This window comes from Ambystoma mexicanum, chromosome 8 (genome assembly GCF_040938575.1).
Source record: "Ambystoma mexicanum isolate Mex_15411 chromosome 8, UKY_AmexF1_1, whole genome shotgun sequence".
Lineage (NCBI taxonomy): Eukaryota > Metazoa > Chordata > Amphibia > Caudata > Ambystomatidae > Ambystoma > Ambystoma mexicanum.
This window is the reverse complement of record NC_090929.1, coordinates 746,242,218-746,259,427: the sequence shown is the minus strand read 5'-3', so window position 1 is coordinate 746,259,427 and position 17,210 is coordinate 746,242,218. Positions and strand designations below refer to the sequence as shown.

The window sequence follows — 17,210 nt, the reverse complement described above, 5'->3', positions numbered from 1 at the left end:
CATTTTTTGGTTACTATGGCCTGGGGCATGGGGTTTTGTTTGCCTCTCATGCACCACCAAGTTGTCATACTGCTATGTAATCTATTCGCAGCACGTGAATCCATGAACAATCCAATGCTGCAAAAGGGAGTAGTTTCTTAGCTGTAACTCCATTTCTCCAGCGTTGGTATCTTTCATGGATTCACATGCGCCCAACGGCCGCCCCTGCAGGCAAATCTTGGTTTGGGTTTCTTCTACTTTGGGAGGTTAAAATCTGAAGGGAAGCTGTGGGGGCGGGGCTTTTTATACTAGACTTCCTATTGGTACAGCCTAAAGCACCCAAAAAGACATCGATAGGACACTCAGGTTTTCCCAGCCTGACTTACCAAGGTTTTCCCAGCCTGACAACGGGAAATATACACAGCATGTGAATCCATGAAAGATACCAACGCTGGAGAAATGGAGTTACAGGTAAGAAACTACTCCCTTCTCCTTTTGAACAGTGTTTCATTTTCTGAAGCATGATCTCCCTATTTAACCAGTTTCAGCTCATTCCATAATTTAATATCATAGTTTCTTGACTGCTTTGAACTATCCCTCCCATTCATTTCTTTAGCCCTCACCAAAGTCCATCCTTGAAATCTACAATTTGAATGCAACATGCAGGAGCCCAGAGTAACTACTTTGAATGCAGGAGGTTCAGACTGCCATTCTGTATTCGCACCTTGTATTGTGAATTGAATCTCACCCTACTTTGAAGACATTTTCACTTTCAAAGATGCCCAGTTCTCATTCCATCAAGTTAAATCTGAATATGTGGCTTTTCTCAGACCCTTACCATTTTAGAGATTCATATAACAGCCACATGGGCTACTCTACATGCATTGATTTAAGATGGGTGTTATTGCACAATCATTTGCCTAAAACACATCGTTAGCTATACATTGGCTTACAATGCAACCATCTATCAGTTCCTTTAAGCTCGACATGCAACTCGTAGGCCTTGGAATGTTGAGGATATAGGAACACTGGCGGATTTTAGACTGTTAAGGCTCCTTTCACATTACCAGCACCTATCCACGGACAATGGCTCACTTCCTGGTCCAGTTTTCCTAGGAGTCAAACTGGTGGCAAAGCCATTGAGGCATCTCAGGTGGTCTAGGTATGTGTGGGTAGCATGGATGCCACCAAGGCTTTCTGCATGGCACCTTTCTGGTTGTGTGCCACGGATCAACGGTTCATCTAGTTTTCTAATATGATAGAGATGATTGAATTTGGAATACTAGAGTTACTACTAAGGTGAGTAGTGTTTCCTCTTTCGTTCAGGTTACTATGTCAACTGGCTCTTAGTTGCAATCTTGATGCATTTCCAAGACTTTTAACTGTTCTTGATCTCTGCTTTTCAGATGATAATCAGAATGCCACTATTAAAGGGGAAGAAGAGATGGAAATGAATACACCACTTCAATCCCCGAGCCCGGGATCCTATCAAAGAGTTCGCAGGGCTGCTACATCAAGAACAGAACGGATTTGGCCAGGAGGAGTTATACCCTATGTAATTGGAGGAAATTTCACTGGTCAGTAGTAAAAACGAATTCAAAAACACTGCTTCGATGTACTGAATTATGTCACAATGTTTTTATTTCCCCATTAAGAAGTTCCGTAGAGATTGCGTTTCACACCAGTCATATGTTTCTTGGGTAGGACTAATGTGACACCTTTTTAAATAAACAATTTCCATTGCAAATAAGTCAAAATACAATATTATACCACTTTACTGCTAAGGCACACTTACTGAATGAGCCATCATGGCATGACTCTTGGTATATTAGGTGGAGGAAAAAGCAAGGCAATGCAAAATCTTAATAAACTGCCAAGGAAATCCCTCCGTGGAGAAACCGACTAAAGTGACGTAAGATATTGCAATGTGTAAAGAGTGCGCTGTGAGATTAACAAGGAGGCCCTGTTGAAAGGCAAGCCTACGTTTGACAAGGCACCATGGAAAAAGTCTCTGCCTTCTCCAAGACTGGAAACTCTTGGCTGCAGGAACCATGTCATCACTCTTAATTGTACAGCAGAAATATATTCCTCAAGAGTGGTACGTCAGCTTTCACATCGTTTTAAACACAGTTAACAAGAACATTGACAAATGCATTTAATGTTACCGAAGGGGCGTTTACATACGCTCTCCAAACAGAGCAGTGACTTACAATTTCAAAAGTATATGGGTTGATTGGATTGTGTACTGGGTTATTTACAAATGAAAGATTCAGTCATTAGTAAGGAAAAAGAAGTAAAAACAAAGAATCAATGTTACAGATTTTAAAACCCTTATCCAAGTTTTGCTATTAAGGCATGCATTAAATGATAAATAACGTGTGTGTCTGTGTGTGTGTGTATGTATATATATATATATATGTGTGTGTGTGTGTATGTATGTATATATATATATATATATATAATATATTTTGCACATTTTAGGATCCATACTTTGCACAGCATATAGCATTTTAAACCTGCAAGTCCCAACATATGCGTAGATTGCACAATTGTTTCTTTATGCCTATAAATGTGTTCGCCATTGTAAGGTTTCATATCTTAGGATACATACCTTGCACAGCGCATAGCACTTTAAATCTGCAAGTCGACATGCAGGAGTATCTCGTTGTGCTCCCCCTGCACTTTCAGCCCTACTGTAGCTCTACCATGGCAGAAGTAACTGTTAGTATGGGACTATTATATTCCTTAATTTGTATGGCACATAGTACCCATTTGTGTAGGTTTACTATGACACGCATGAGTGTGTCTGGTCATGTTCCTTCTGTATTCTTAGTGTTACATTAGATCTACCATGGCAGATGTGATTATAGGTATGTGATTAAGTGTCCAACTATAAATATGTGCCAGCTACCTGCATATTAGATTGAGCTATGCATAAGGTATTTCTATTTCTATGTAAATAAGCACTTAGGTTATAGCCTAAAGTAAAGTGCTATGTTTTTAAATTATATAGCATCATGCATGCTAGAATTCTAAGATTCCTATCACACTAGACTCTAGACTTTTTAATTGTACGTTACAACATCTTGCATTTTACTTGTGGCTCTAATAACTGTAAGTAACTTATTGCCGCATCCTAAGAACTGGACCGCCTATGAATTGATGCCTTGTCTCTCCAAAAGTATGTTTTTCATTGTGCGAGCACTATGCACTTTATTCTGGCAGCGCAAAGAATCTGCCAAAGTGGTATAAAACGCCATATGTTCCCGAATGTACAAATGGTTTGTAGAAGAAAGCACTTTAGTAAGCATTTAAACTGTAATTCGCAGGAACGGATTGAGCCTGTCGACAAATTGGGTGTGTCTGGTTTTCCGGCTAGGACAAAGATCCATTTGAGAATTGGGTAGTCATGTGGCTGCATCTATTATCACAGTTTCGCCATATTATTGGTATATTGTTGCCTACATTGAGTTGCCAGTTGCTGTGGATGTCCCCACGTTATCTTGATATACTGTTCTCATTAAGTTGTGTACATTTAAACATGGCAGACGCCGCAATGTGTACCAGGACATAGCCCCTTATTGCCTTAAACACATCCTATTGGCAGACAAAAACATAGGCATAAAAAAGGACATTAGGACATAGACCAGCATGCTTTCCTTTATATTGCGCATTTGATAATTTGGACAAGCCATGTGAACAAGCAACTGGATCGTTGCGAAACGCAGCATCATGCCGCCTCACCGTGCAGCTTGGGCAGTATGGTTTTAACATTTTTTTAAATAAAGATCATTTATTTGCAGTTATTTTGGACTCGAGAGATAATTATTTTTGAAACCTGCGGGCCAATCTGGAGTGTGACTCAAAGCTGCCCATGTAACTACACTGGCTCTTGATTGATATATTTCTGAGGCTTGTTTAATCTGCTTAGATCACATGTTGTGCATAGGCCGGCATCTAGTGGAAGCTGCGGAGCATTAGTTTGTTTTTTGAAACTCGAAAAGGGGCGTCGAACCAGGACATGCCAGTAATACTATCCCTAGTGTGACGTCCCCTGTACCCATGATCCCTCACGCGCGTTGGATCCTCAGATTGCTTTTTTCCGCCATACTAGTCGGACGCATGTTGCCGAGTTCCCTTGGCATTAGCCAATTGTTCTAAAATTATTGTTAAAAAACTTCCCGTTCTCTTCCACCCTATGCCGAATATCGACGTCTGTGAAGATCGAGGAAACCAGCCGTCGAGAACTCCACGACGGACTTTGGGCTTCGGTAGGCCTCTGGACTCGGCCCAGGCCTTGGAAGGCATCTGGCCTCGGCCCTGTACAAGTAGGGAGAGTAGGGGGTGGTCATACAGGCTTTCCCACTTTTATTTCCTACATATACCCGCCCGCTGCCAATTTGAGACATATGGAGAGTACTCCTTTCAGATTCTGCCCTAAGTGTAACAGGAAGTTTCCCTGGGTAGATGAGCACAATACGTGCAATCTGTGTCTCCCACAAGACCATCCTGAGGCTACCTGTCGAGCTTGCAAGCTCTTCAAGCCGGAAACAATTAAGGACCGCTCCACTAAACGCTAGGCCCACTACGCCAGGCAACTAGGGGCCATGGACGCTGAAGGGTCATTTAGCGATGGCAGCAATGCCGTCGTATCGGACAGCAAGGGCAGAGGGGTGACTTCTGACACCCACGCGCAAGCCCCCGACCCCGGAGGACTGGCTGGCGGCCCAGTTATGGGGACAACACCTAGCGGCATAAGCGCGACACACACACTACCTCCACTAAACACATCAGCCCCGGCAGTGACTCGACACGTGTGTCGAGCGATCGGCAACGGAAGACACAGAGAGAGCGGTCCAATGATTGTGTCCTCTGGGCGTTCCCGTTCGCGAACGCATCATGACAAAGACCAACCGTCCGCGGTTGGAAAAGGTGTCGCACTTCCAATAGTCCCAGAGGCCCGATCGTGAGAAGACAATTCTGACCTCTATCCTCCCCAGTCTAAACCACCTCCGAATCTCGACGGGAGGCGTCAAATCCCTTGGAGGCCCCTAAAACCACTGGGAAACATTCCTCTAGTCATGGGAAGGGGGATAAACAACATAAAACATCTTCATAACACCATGATCATAAAGATAAACAGAAGGCTACTAAATCAATAGGAAAGTCCATTGTCCCTGAACCTACCCATAAAAGTAAAGTTGTCCCTCCCACTGCTCACGATATGGACATGGATGATGAACCAGAACATGAGGTTTTTATTCCTAGTTCCAAAGAATGGAACTCAGCTGATATTGATAGGGTCATTAGAAGGATGTCATTTATGGCGGACTTCTATGAAAAGGACCTGAATTATTTTCATAGTTATGCCAACACCCCGGCTACCTCCTGCCCTTTCGGGGTCTAAGGCCTCTCAGCCCCCTGCTAAAATAACCCGCTCTGATGCCCCGACACAGAGCTTGGTCACAGACCCTTTTGTGGTCGAATCTTACCACCCTGAGTCATACTGTGATGAGACGGAACCACAAATGCTAGAAGACCAGACAGGGGTCTCTTATTATAGGGATGATGAGGACCAGGAAGACCAGGATGAGGGTGAGGCCTACAATCTTGACTCCCCGATTCCTAAAGACCCCCCGGTGCATGACTCACCAGTAGATAATCAGCCACTCCTCAACGAGGTACTGGCTAAGGCAGCAGCCCATTTTCATATTGACACACAAGGTGTCCAATAAGACTGGGATTTTGCGGAAGAGATCCCAGGAGACAAAAGAGCCATTATTTAGGCTAGCCCTATATTAGTCTATCCAGTGTAGAATTGACCCCTCGCTGATAACCCTAAATCTTACTTGTGCAGTTAATCCACGAGTTGAAAAATTATTCTGTGCCGCACCTTCCGATCCCCTGTACATTAGGGGTCAATTAAAACCCGATTCCCTGGCAGTAACAACCACCAGAAAGAGGGCAGGTACACCACTTGCTTCTTCTGAAGCACCTGCCGATAAAGAGAACAAAAGACTATATGCTCTGGGCAGGAAAGTTGCCTTCACTTCTGCCTATCAGGCACGAATTGCTAACAGTGCCACTCTTTTGGCAAGCTACAATTGCTATCAGTGGGAAGAAGTAGCTGCTTTGGTATCCTCCGCATCTGAACCACTGAAGAGCCAGTTGGCTCAGCTGGCAGCAGATGGAAGGTCTGTATCAGGATGCATATTGAAAACAAACTTTGATGCAGCAGCTAATGCTGGAAGATTAATTGCCAAAGGCACTGTAATAAAGCGGCACGCTTGGTTAAGACAGTCGGGGTTCAAACCCGAAACCCAAGCAACTCTTGTAGCCATGCCGGTGGAGCCGAGCTTACTTTTCAGCAAGGCAGTGGAGGAAGCCTTAAAGACAGCTAAGGACGAGTACAAGACCCTAAAATCTCTTGGACAACTCACGAATAGGGGAAACACTAATTTTCGTCACTTTCTGGGCCAAAGCTCCCAGAGGGGTTCAAACTAATATCAAAATCAAGGAACCTCATGGGGCAACAATCAGTTCCAATCATCACAGGCCTTCCCCAGAGGGCAATGCAACGGAGGATAATAGAGTGGATACCAAATGTGTCCATTTTTCTTTAATCTTCAACATTTATATGCCTAAACAGTGCCATGTACATACTCCAAATCCGAATCCCCTATATAAACAAAGCATTCAGTTAATACTGTTCGGTTTAGTTATAACAGAAGTATTCTGTAAAGTGCAATTACACCATCCTATACCCAAAGTGGGCAGGAAAATAACAAAATTCCAAAAGGAACAGAGCAACAGAGAAAACGAACAGAAAAGCATGGTAAACAAAGGGAGGCAGATGTACAACATCCCAAAATCCCAAGGGGCCCATTAAAGAAAATGGAACCCCTGCCGTCCGGTTAAAACCGGTTTACTGAAATCTGGAAATCCTGTAGGCCTCCTTATAGATGAGCAAACCATACCAAGACAGCAGAAATAAAAAAGGAAGAAACAAAGAAAAGGAGAGAAAGAAAATTAAGAAGAAGAAATTATTGCTATGCTGAGCACCCAGATTAACAGTGCCAATATAAAGTTCTTCATCCTTGTTATGACCACCAGGCTGTTTGCTTTCATAATCAATGATGTACCTGGTTCCTTCTTGCCGTAGTAGACGCTCCATACCGCCTCCTCTTGGTCCTTCAACTACCTTGTAAATACCAAAGAAGATGAGAGCTTTAGGCTCTCCATCATGAACCTCTGCAAAATGTTTGGCCATTGGGTATGAGCTATCTTGTTTTTTTTTTTTAATTTTTTATAGCTCTAACCTGCTGTAAAATGTGTATTTTGAGTTTTCACTTAGTACTCCCAATGTACCATTTTAGGCATGGACATTCTAGCACATGCACAACATATTTGGACTTGCATAGTAATTTTGCCCTTGAGGTTGATAGGATTGCCAGCAATGGGGTGAGGATACATATTGCAGTTTACGTGCATGTTTGCAAATTTTGCAGCGCCTACACTTGAAAAAGCCTTCTCCACTTTTGTCAGCCAGTGGCTGTTGAGTCCCATGGTGTCAGGTGTCATAAAGTGTCCTTAATTGTTGTGCTTTTGAGAAAGATTATATCTGCATGTGACTTGAGAATACTCCCCAGATCTTTATCTATTTTTAGCAATTTGCAATACTTGTTTACAATCTGTTTTATCATGGGTGCTTGACTTCCGAATGTCAGGATTAATCTGATGGTGTTCTCCTCTGTGTCAGGAGTGGCTGCTTTTGTTGGTTTATTTAACAGCTTTTGTCCCTCCAGAGCCTGGGCTTTTAAGTAAGATCTCTTGGGGAATGATTTGTTTCAGATATTGTTGAAGAAATGCTCATGCTGGAATTTTCCTGGCTGAGTCGCAGTGAGTTATATTGGTGCAGTTTCTGCGCATCCTAATGAATTCCCCATAGGGAATGCTCCAAATGTGGTTTTTGGGATGTCCACTTGTGGGATATTCACGCCTGTAGTTTTTCTGTGTAACTCGCATACCTCTTTCTGCGCTGTTATTTTGACGTGAACATCTAGGAAGACAGTGGACTAAGCACTATGTTGTTCTGTAAATTGTAGATTGCAATTATTATTGTTTGGATGTTTGACAAACTCCAACCAATTATTTATGCTCCCATTCCAGATGATAAACAGGTCATCGATGTAACCATAAGACAATTTGTTCAGTGTAGATCTAATTTTCCTCTGTCCACGCAATACATTTTTCCCAGTAGTCCATGGTAAAGTTTGTGTAGGAGGGTGCGAATGTGCTGCCCATAGCAGTGTCCTGTATTTGCGGAAAAAACTCATTGTTGAACAAAACATTATTTTTGAGATCTATCATGCCCATGATCATTTTAGTATGTTGTAGGACATTCAGAGATCTGGTGTTCAGAAAAAACTCACATGCCTGCATTACAAAGGCATGTTGGATTGACATATACAATGATACGACATACATGGTCACCAATGCATACGTAGGCTCCCATGGAATTTCATCAATTTTGGATAGAAAGTCTGAGCTATCTTTAAGATATGATGGTAAAGATGGAACGAATGTGAACAGGACTTCGTCCACAAATGTAGCCATATTTTCTAAGAGTGATCCGGTAAGTGTCACAATAGGCCTCCCTGGGGGTTTCGTGGGATTTTTATGAACCTTCGGAAGGAAGTAAATAGGTATTGTAGAATGTTTGGTGTATAGAAGCTTGAATCATGTCTTCGTCAAGGATTCTTACTTGTTCCCAGTCCGTTAGAAAGGCCCATATTTTGTTTTTCAGATCTTTGATAGGATTGATATCCAATCGTTCATAACATTTGACGTCATTTAGTTGCTTATATGCCTCTCTTATGTAGTCCTATTTATTCTGTATTACGATATTACAGCCTTTATTGGCTGGTTTGATTATGCTATTCGACAATTTACTCAATTCAGCAAGCACTATCCTGTGTTTTTTGGACAAATTGCTCTTGTTTTGAAATCTTGCAGTTCTTCTTATGATTTTTAAATCGTCAATGACTACGTTCTGAAAGGCCTCAATATGACTCTTCAAAATTCCACATGGATTGAATTTCCATTTACACTTTAGTTTGCTAGTAGACGTCCATTCTGTGTTTATTCCTATACTCTCCAAATCTAATGGATCTTTGTTCTGTTCTGCACCTTCTCTGTGTTATAGGTTGACAAGAGAGGTGAGGGTGCCTAATTCTGCAATAGTTGCATCAGTACGGCCTGCTTGTACCAATTTAGGTTTCTTTTTATGGGGATTATTCATGAAGAATTTTTTGAGGCATAGCTTGTGTACAAAACTATCTAGATCGATCCTCGTTTGTACGTAGTCAAAACTTGCCAAAAATGTAGTCCCAACTTCACTACTTTGATTTGATCGGCTGTGAGTATGTGATCGGACAGGTTTATAATTTGTTGCTCTTTCATTTCTTCTGTCATGGTTTCATTTATTTGCCCAAGTGCAGTGATCATTTTTCTTTCATCTTCAACATTTATATGACTAAACAGGGCCATGTACATACTCCAAATCCGAACCCCTATATAAGCAAAGCACTCAGTTAATACTGTTCGGTTTAGCTATAGCAGAAATATTCAGTAAAGTGCAATTATATATATCATCAATGTACAGACAAAAGAGGGGTGTGTAAGGAAGGCATGGTATCAACAGTAAGACAGACACAAGTGACCACAGTTCAAGGGTGTTTATTGAACTTCAACAAGGGTATGATAAACACTCATCTAAACCTAAATCTACAGATGGGCGAAGCTACGACCATCAATAACAATGCATTTCTAATGGTGTCTTGTCAAAATAAAAGGGCCTAAACCAATTGCCAATCCTTACCTCTAAATACAAACAGTGTGGGGAATAATATTAGAACAAGAAAAAAATGTTCAAAATGATATGTCAGGATGTTCAGGCTGTTGGCCTCCCTTACCCATGTTTTAGCACTGGACAAGACGGTTCACTTGAGAGTAGCAGTCTCTGGCTTCTTTAGCATGGGGATACAGTTCAATCATAACATTGGGACCTTCGGTATGCAAGTCTCTGTACTCTTCTAAGTCTCTTCATTCAGGGGGCCTTATGCAACCAAACAAAAACAATAAGTTATTTTCCTCTTTGGATATCTACAAGTATTCACTTTAGGTGACTCACTATTCAACCGGATCCCCCTATGTCGGGCTCAGATCTCTTTAGTACAATGTTCATTTCCTTGTTATCCCCCTCAGTCGGGCTCAGATCTCTTTAGTACAATGTTCGCAGGGTATTTTCGGATGACTCATGGTTCACCCCGGATCACCCTCTGCTGGGCTCAGATCCCCTTTTAAACACAATTCGTACCCCTCAGCCGGGCTCAGACCAATTTCAATCAAGTATAGAAGATCTTCGAATGTGCACAGGGTTTGCCTTGACTCGTTGCAGGACCACATCGATTTTACAGTTCCTTCTCTTTACAATTAACCCCTTTAGTTTTGGATACCTAACAGAGACTTTCGAAAGAACAAGCACATGGTGCCCAACTACTCTGTTTACAGTATCTGTCTTTTCTTCAAAGTTCAGTCACTCATTTAGTACATTAATTATGTTCGCATATGCTTTATGCACTGTCCTCTTCAAATACTTTTATACAATGTTGCCGCTTGCAACGTTGGGTTCCAGACAGCTGGGTTGATATCAGTCTCCCCAACTCACTGGCTGCAATACTTTTACTAGCCTTTCTTTGTTGTAGGCGCCAAGTTCTGTACCACGGCAGCAACCGCTTCTCCTTGCCTTGACTGTGACACAGGATAGCCCCGGGTACCTCCGAGACACAATGCAGGAGTCTTCAGCTTCAATTCCAGGTCTTACGTTTTCTATTCTTGAAGGCTCATAAAAGTTACGGTCTTTCATTGAAAAGCTCAAGGGCCCATCCTTTGTATTCCTTTTCGGTCTCACCGTCTTTTGCCTTGTATTAAACTGCCATCTTGGAACTGCTGTTTCCTTGTGTGCTTTGCCTCGCTCAGAGTGTGCTCTTGTGCTCCGCCTTTTATCAGTGTGGGGAAGTGTGATGGAAGTCAGGTGTTTATAATGATCAGTAATTCCCTGACCCTTGTGTTGTGACATGTCAGGTATACGGCTCAGATTTTAGTCAGTTTTTCCTCAGTGAGTTGGCCATGAGAAAGTGTTTGTGTCGGAAAAGGGGGCAGGGGTGAATCCCTAAGTATCCTACCTAGTAGGGTGGAATAAAGGTGTTATAGGGAAGGGGATACCGCAGTTCGCCATCCGGTGTCCCACTTCCACTCCCTGAAGATCCCCCATCCAGGTGATCCTCCCACACTGGTCCTCCCCCAGGAACTGGATCCAAAAGCAATGGCTGTGTCCTGGCTACATGGATGACAGATCCCCGGGGACTAGCGGGTGAGGCACCTTTAGGTTTCTCACAGGTGGCAGGGGCTCAACTCTGGCTCCCAGCAGCAATTAGTTCTGCAGTCCAGCAAGGTTCTCCAGTGGACTTTTGGACCTCAGCAATTGTCAGGGAGGCAGAGCTGATTCAGGTGTGCAACGTTGAATCCTTCTGGTAAGTACCATGATATTGCAACATTGCGGAATTCCAAAGTCACACTCCTACCACCCCTCTTTTTCTTTTTCTACACGTTACTTATGTCTGACTTGGGAATGCCACTCTGTTGGCAATTCCCTCTACCCATTGAGGTCAACATTGAATAATGAGAGTTTGATCCCAGTTGGCTCTAAACTACATGAAGCAGAATTCCTTGCTGTAATATCCTGGTAATTACCAGTAGGATTCAGCTTTGCACACCTGATTCAGATCTGGCTCCCTGACGATTGCTGAGGCGTGAAAGCAGGCTTGGAGGAGAACAGCACTTGACTGTGTGCTGATTGCAGCTGGGACCCAGAGTCGTTCCCCTACCACCCCTCCTTTTTCTACACACATAATGCCTTCCCACTAGCACAAGGCATAGTCAAGGTTAAGGCAAAGCCTCTATGGTGTGTCAGAAAAGACTTTTCTCAATAACATTTGAACACCTGCTTGATCAAATATGAACATATTCCAGAGTAATATTTTGAGGCAGCCACTTGTGCATGCAAAATTTCAGATTTGTACATTAACGGTTTTATAGTTTTAAAAATGTTTACTTTGATAGCGTTTTGAACAGCTTTTAACATGGGGGTGTTCCATAGAGAGAAAAAAAATCATTTTGGCTCAAATATATAAAAATTGCCCCCTTCGATTTTCCTCATTTATTGCAGGCACCATGGTAGGTCAGAAGGAGGAGACCAACTACAACGGGTTATGTTCAACTTGCTTAAATAATAGAGAAAACGCCCCACTAGCCCTACTCTAGGGGATGTCCTACCTAACAAAGGTGAAAGGCTAAACTAGGGTGCTAGTCATCAGATGTGAAGTCCAAAATTAATAGTCTATTCTCTGTCAAAACTAGCCTAAGCTGACCCTACCACTGTTAATACTTAACAAAACACCAGGAGAATGACTCCTTTCTCTAAGGGTGCTTCTCAGTACAAGTACCTTCAATATATCTTCAAATAGGGTCTTGCTATTTCTTGTAATAGCTCCTTCAGTTCTTTCAATTGGTCTTCCCAGGCCCTTATGTATTTGTTTACCCTGTTTCTCCAAACACCTTTTGTCTTCTAGAGATGTGTAGACAAACTCTGTCTTACATGCCTAACATCTGGCCACTCACAGGAGCATGTATTATGTACTCATGAGTATTTCTCATACTTTTGCCAATCACTGTGACAAAGATGCAGGGTCCATGAGTGAGCTTCACTTGTTTACGCCTCGCTTCCTGGGTCTAGCGCACTCCTTTGCACCAGTATTGAAGGGGTTCTGCGTCATCAGGTTGGTGTTCTCATTCTCTCCTCTTTTGTCGGTCCTCATGATTCTCTGGTTCCTTCCGTGTCGCTCTTCGAACGCTGTTTTTCTTTGCCGTTTTCAGCGATGAAAGGGTTCCGTTCCACGCCACCACCTTCTTACTTTGGTCTGTTATGTTTGTTTTCTTTGAGTTTATATAGCGCTTTACTCCAACGCGCTTTACAGTATAACAACAGTACAAAAGAAAGAAGCATATTTACAAACTTGAAACAAACCAGTGGTACAGTACATAAAACAATTTACTCAAAAGGAGGGGGGGGGGTAGCGGGTGTTGTTCCCAGATGGTCTTCACGCCCATGGTTGGTTATAGCATCCAATATAAGGGCATCGGGAGGAGGGAGAGGGAGGTAGGGAACCGAAGGGGGGAGGGGTTTTGGGGGGAGAGGTAGGGAAGGAGAGTCGGGGGAGTGGAGAAGAAGGGCTTTCAGGGAGGAGCGGAAAGATGGGTAGGTGGGGGTGGAGCGGGTAGGGAGAGGTAGGGAGTTCCAGTGGAGGGGGGCCAAGAGTTGGAAGGAGAGGAAGAGTGAGGAGGCACAAGGTGCTGGGGGTACAGTGAGAAGGTATAGGCCAGCTGAGCGGAGAGAGCGGGAGGGAGAGTAGAATGAGAGGAGGGAGGAAAGATAGGGGGGGCAAGGTCATGCAGAGATTTGTAGACAAGGCAGAAGAATTGGAATTTCAATTGTGAGAGGAAAGGGAGCCAGCAGAGTTGGGAGAGTGAGGTAGAGATAGTCTCGAAGGCCGAGGAGACATAGAGTATGGATAGAGGAGTGGTAGATGGATTTTAGGGGAGTCGGGTGAGAGATAGGGAGGCCAGAGAGAAGAGAGGAGCAGTAGAAGAGACTGGAGAAAATAAGGGAGAAGATTAGGAGTTTAGAAGCATGAAAGGTGAGGGAGGGGCGGATCTTGCGGATGTTGAAGAGGTGGTGCCGACAGGTACGAGAGGTTAGAGAGATGTGGGTGGAGAAGGAGAGAGAGGAGTTAATATGGAGGCCAAGGTTGCAGGCATGGGTCGAGACGGGGAGATTGGATGGGGGGGAAGTGGATGAAAGGAGGAGGGGAAGGTGAGAGAGTGTTAGGAGGGAAGAAAAACGCTTCAGTCTTGTCAGAATTGAGGGAAAGAAAGTGGGATGACATCCAGTTTTTTATGGCCGTGAGGCAGGAAGAGAGAGTGTGGTGGAGGTCAGAGGTGAAGGAGAAGGAGAGAAAGAGTTGGGTATCGTCCACGTAGAAGTGGTGGGAGATGCAGAAAGAAGAGATGACGAGAGCGAGAAGAGAGGTATAGAGAGAGAAGAGGAAAGGTCTGAGAACAGAGCCTTGGGTAACGCCATAATTCAGGGGGAAGTTGGAGGAGGTGCGGCTGCCCCAGGAGACAGTAAAGGATCGGTTGGAGAGGTAAGAGGAGAACCAGGAGAGGACAGAGCCTTTGAAAACAAGGGAGGACAAAGTGTTGAGAAGTAAGGGGTGATCTACAGTGTCAAAGGCTGCGGAGAGGTCAAGGAGGATGAGAATTGAGGATTGCTTAGCGTGGCGAGCAGTGAGGAGAGAGTTGAGTACATATGTGGGAGCAGTCTATGTATGTGTTGGTCGGGGTCTCCACCCGTGAACAGACCTAATCAGGTCCGTTATGGGCGTATCACCTACTTGGGAATACAACGATAGGGCTCTTCACTGGTCCTTCTTGAGCGTCCCTCCAGGGACTATTATGGACTTCTTCCGCTATGCTGGTCATACAGCATGCTGCTGCCCCTTCTTCTCTGTAGCTGCTTTTGGACAGGCAAGGCAGCGTCTCTGTCGGTTTCCCCACCTCCTTGATCCAGCCCGTTTTAAACTACCGGGTCTCATTTCCTCATTTTTTTTTACCCTCCTCTTTTTATGACACACTGCTGGTGCTTCCCCGTCTTCTAAGGAAAGTCCTTCCTTTGTGTTGGGTCCATATTCACTATGCCTCTTGTTGGCTTCCTAGTGCCAGTTCTTATGATATGTAAGAGGAGTTTAGTTGTCTCCTAGTTGATGAAGTTGTACTGGGTTTAGGGGGATAATAAGAAGGGAGTTCCTTATGGGAAAGATAGTCCTTCCCCCCAAGAGGAAGTCTATCCATGTGAGGTCCCGCTTACCGCCACCTCTAGGGGGACTATTGTGTAGTGAGCTCCCCTCCTGGGGAAGTGACTGAATCCCTCGATTCCTCACAGCACCTAGATTTCATCTGGAATTTGTACATTGATAAAATTTGGAAAATCTACTTTGCCAATTTTGGGATATTAACGTTTGAAATGGATCTGTATAGGACACATGTGCAGAATGAATGAGCATATTTCATATGAACTGTATAGAGAGTGTGCTTTTTACAATTCTTAGATTACACATATTCTTAAAATTCACATCAAAGGCAAATATCAGTTGACTGAGATGTCAGTTTAGAGTGATGTAATAAATGTACACTTCTCACATTAAAATGTACACATTTAATCTGTAAATGGACACTTTTTGTACATAAAGGTACACTTTGGGAGGCAGACTGACTGCAGCAACGCTTGAGCAGGAAAATCTGTTCTCTAAGAAGGCCTGTTCAACTTGAGTACTCCACAAGACTGTGTTTTTTAGGTGTAATCCACAGAGAGGTCTATGTGCCACCGCAAACCGAGTTAGCCCTGACGATGGACATGAAGTTCGAAATGCATTGGCTTCTGATTTTGATGCTTAGTTTAAAGAAGGCACAGCACAAGACATTAAAGAATGTAAAGAAAATGAGAAATGGGGGGGCACTGATGAGCAGCCGGCACATGCAGGCATAAGTGTATGCTGCTCTGCCAGGGCTGCTTTTATCCTGATAAAAAGATCCTCCTGGCAGCTTGGCTCTCCCACCAATTTCGCTATCAATACTAGGTGGTGAGCCCCCACAGAATCCTCAAAAAAACCTGGAGGAAACAGAGCTGTGAAGCCTGCAAACAAGCGAACTCTGTGCAACACGCTGAGGCCACTCGCCAGCTCGGGCCTCGGCAGGAAGTGGACCAACAGTGTTACAGGATAAAATTCCAGGAACCAGCTGAGCCAACCACCAGCATTAGGAAGGAGCCGGCCTGATACCCGGGTGCAACATGGGGGTGTCGCCACCCGACTCCTCCTGCTCCCGTTGGACACACATACCATAGCACGGCGCTGTCAGAGGAACCGCCGCCCAGCGGAGAGACGTGTGGAGTGCCTCGGAGCCAGAAGGAGGGACAGGCCTTGACGGGGCCGGGAAGTCTGTGGCTCTCGCCCCCATACTCCTTCACCCCGTCTCTCTGCCAACATTGCAGCCGGCACCTTGGCCTGGATAAGAGGTGGGGAGATCTGCTGAGTGAAAGGGGAGGAGGAGACAATAGCGAAGCCCACCCTGCTGCACAGTAATGCAGCAGTAATTGTGGACAAATGGAGTGGGAGGGCACCAGCTGACAGAAATACACGCTGCAGACAACTGCAGAGCGAGAGGGACAGCGGCAGTGAAGCCAGTGCACTCCGGTAAGGCAATGTGTGTGACACATTAAGCCTCCGCCCCCACCCCTAGCCCCACCATACCACGGAGGCACTCAACCAAGAACAGCAGTCTCCACAGACTTGATAGAGTGGAAGGAAAGAATGGACAAATGAAAAATTGTGTGACCTTGAGCCACCAGTCACACTGACAGGGCCCAGGCGAAGCCGCATCTAGCTGCTCCTCGAACACCCAGCTTTGGAAGAATAACTGTCCCGTGCGCCTGCAGACCCAGCAAAGGAGCTCTACATATCTCTCGCCCGTCCCGGATCCACAGGCCCTTACCCGTCTGCCTCCTCTCCCACTCGCGCCCTGATACGGGTGTGGGGGCTAACGATCCACAGCGAGCAGAGGAAGTCTGTGGGACTCACCCTGTCAGCAATGGTGAAAGACATGCCCCGGAAAGGTACTGCTCAGAACAAAATAGATCACTACATAAGTGTCCCAACAACAGCCACAGCCCCCCCGTGAGATGGGATGGTGGTGGGGGCATGGGGTAGCGGGTCACCCAATATCGCTTACAGACCTCATGGCCGCCATCAGCAACTCCCGGTCAACGGTTGAGGCCAAAATTGTCAGCTTAGCATCCAAAGTCTCCTCCTTACGGCAAGACTTACGAAACCTGACCTCACGGGTGTGTGTGTGGGGGGGGGAGTGGTACAGCGTATATCGGACAGCTTGGATGTTCTACAGAAAATGGAAGAACAGCTATACTCAATGTCCTAAAAAAGAACCACTATAGAAAACAGAGTGGAAGGCAGTGAAGGTAGGTCCCGCCGCAACAACCT

At 44.6% G+C, this 17,210-nt stretch overlaps 1 protein-coding gene across 1 annotated transcript in view; it reads left to right on the top strand.

Moving 5' to 3' along the window:
• Window positions 1–17,210, top strand: part of TLL2 (tolloid like 2) — a 1,535,386-nt gene that overhangs the window by 156,411 nt on the left and 1,361,765 nt on the right. Inside the window, exon 2 of the mRNA XM_069610570.1 lies at window positions 1,386–1,556. Coding sequence (XP_069466671.1) covers window positions 1,424–1,556 — 133 coding nt within the window. The 5' untranslated portion in view covers window positions 1,386–1,423. The remainder of the gene's footprint in view (window positions 1–1,385; window positions 1,557–17,210) is intronic.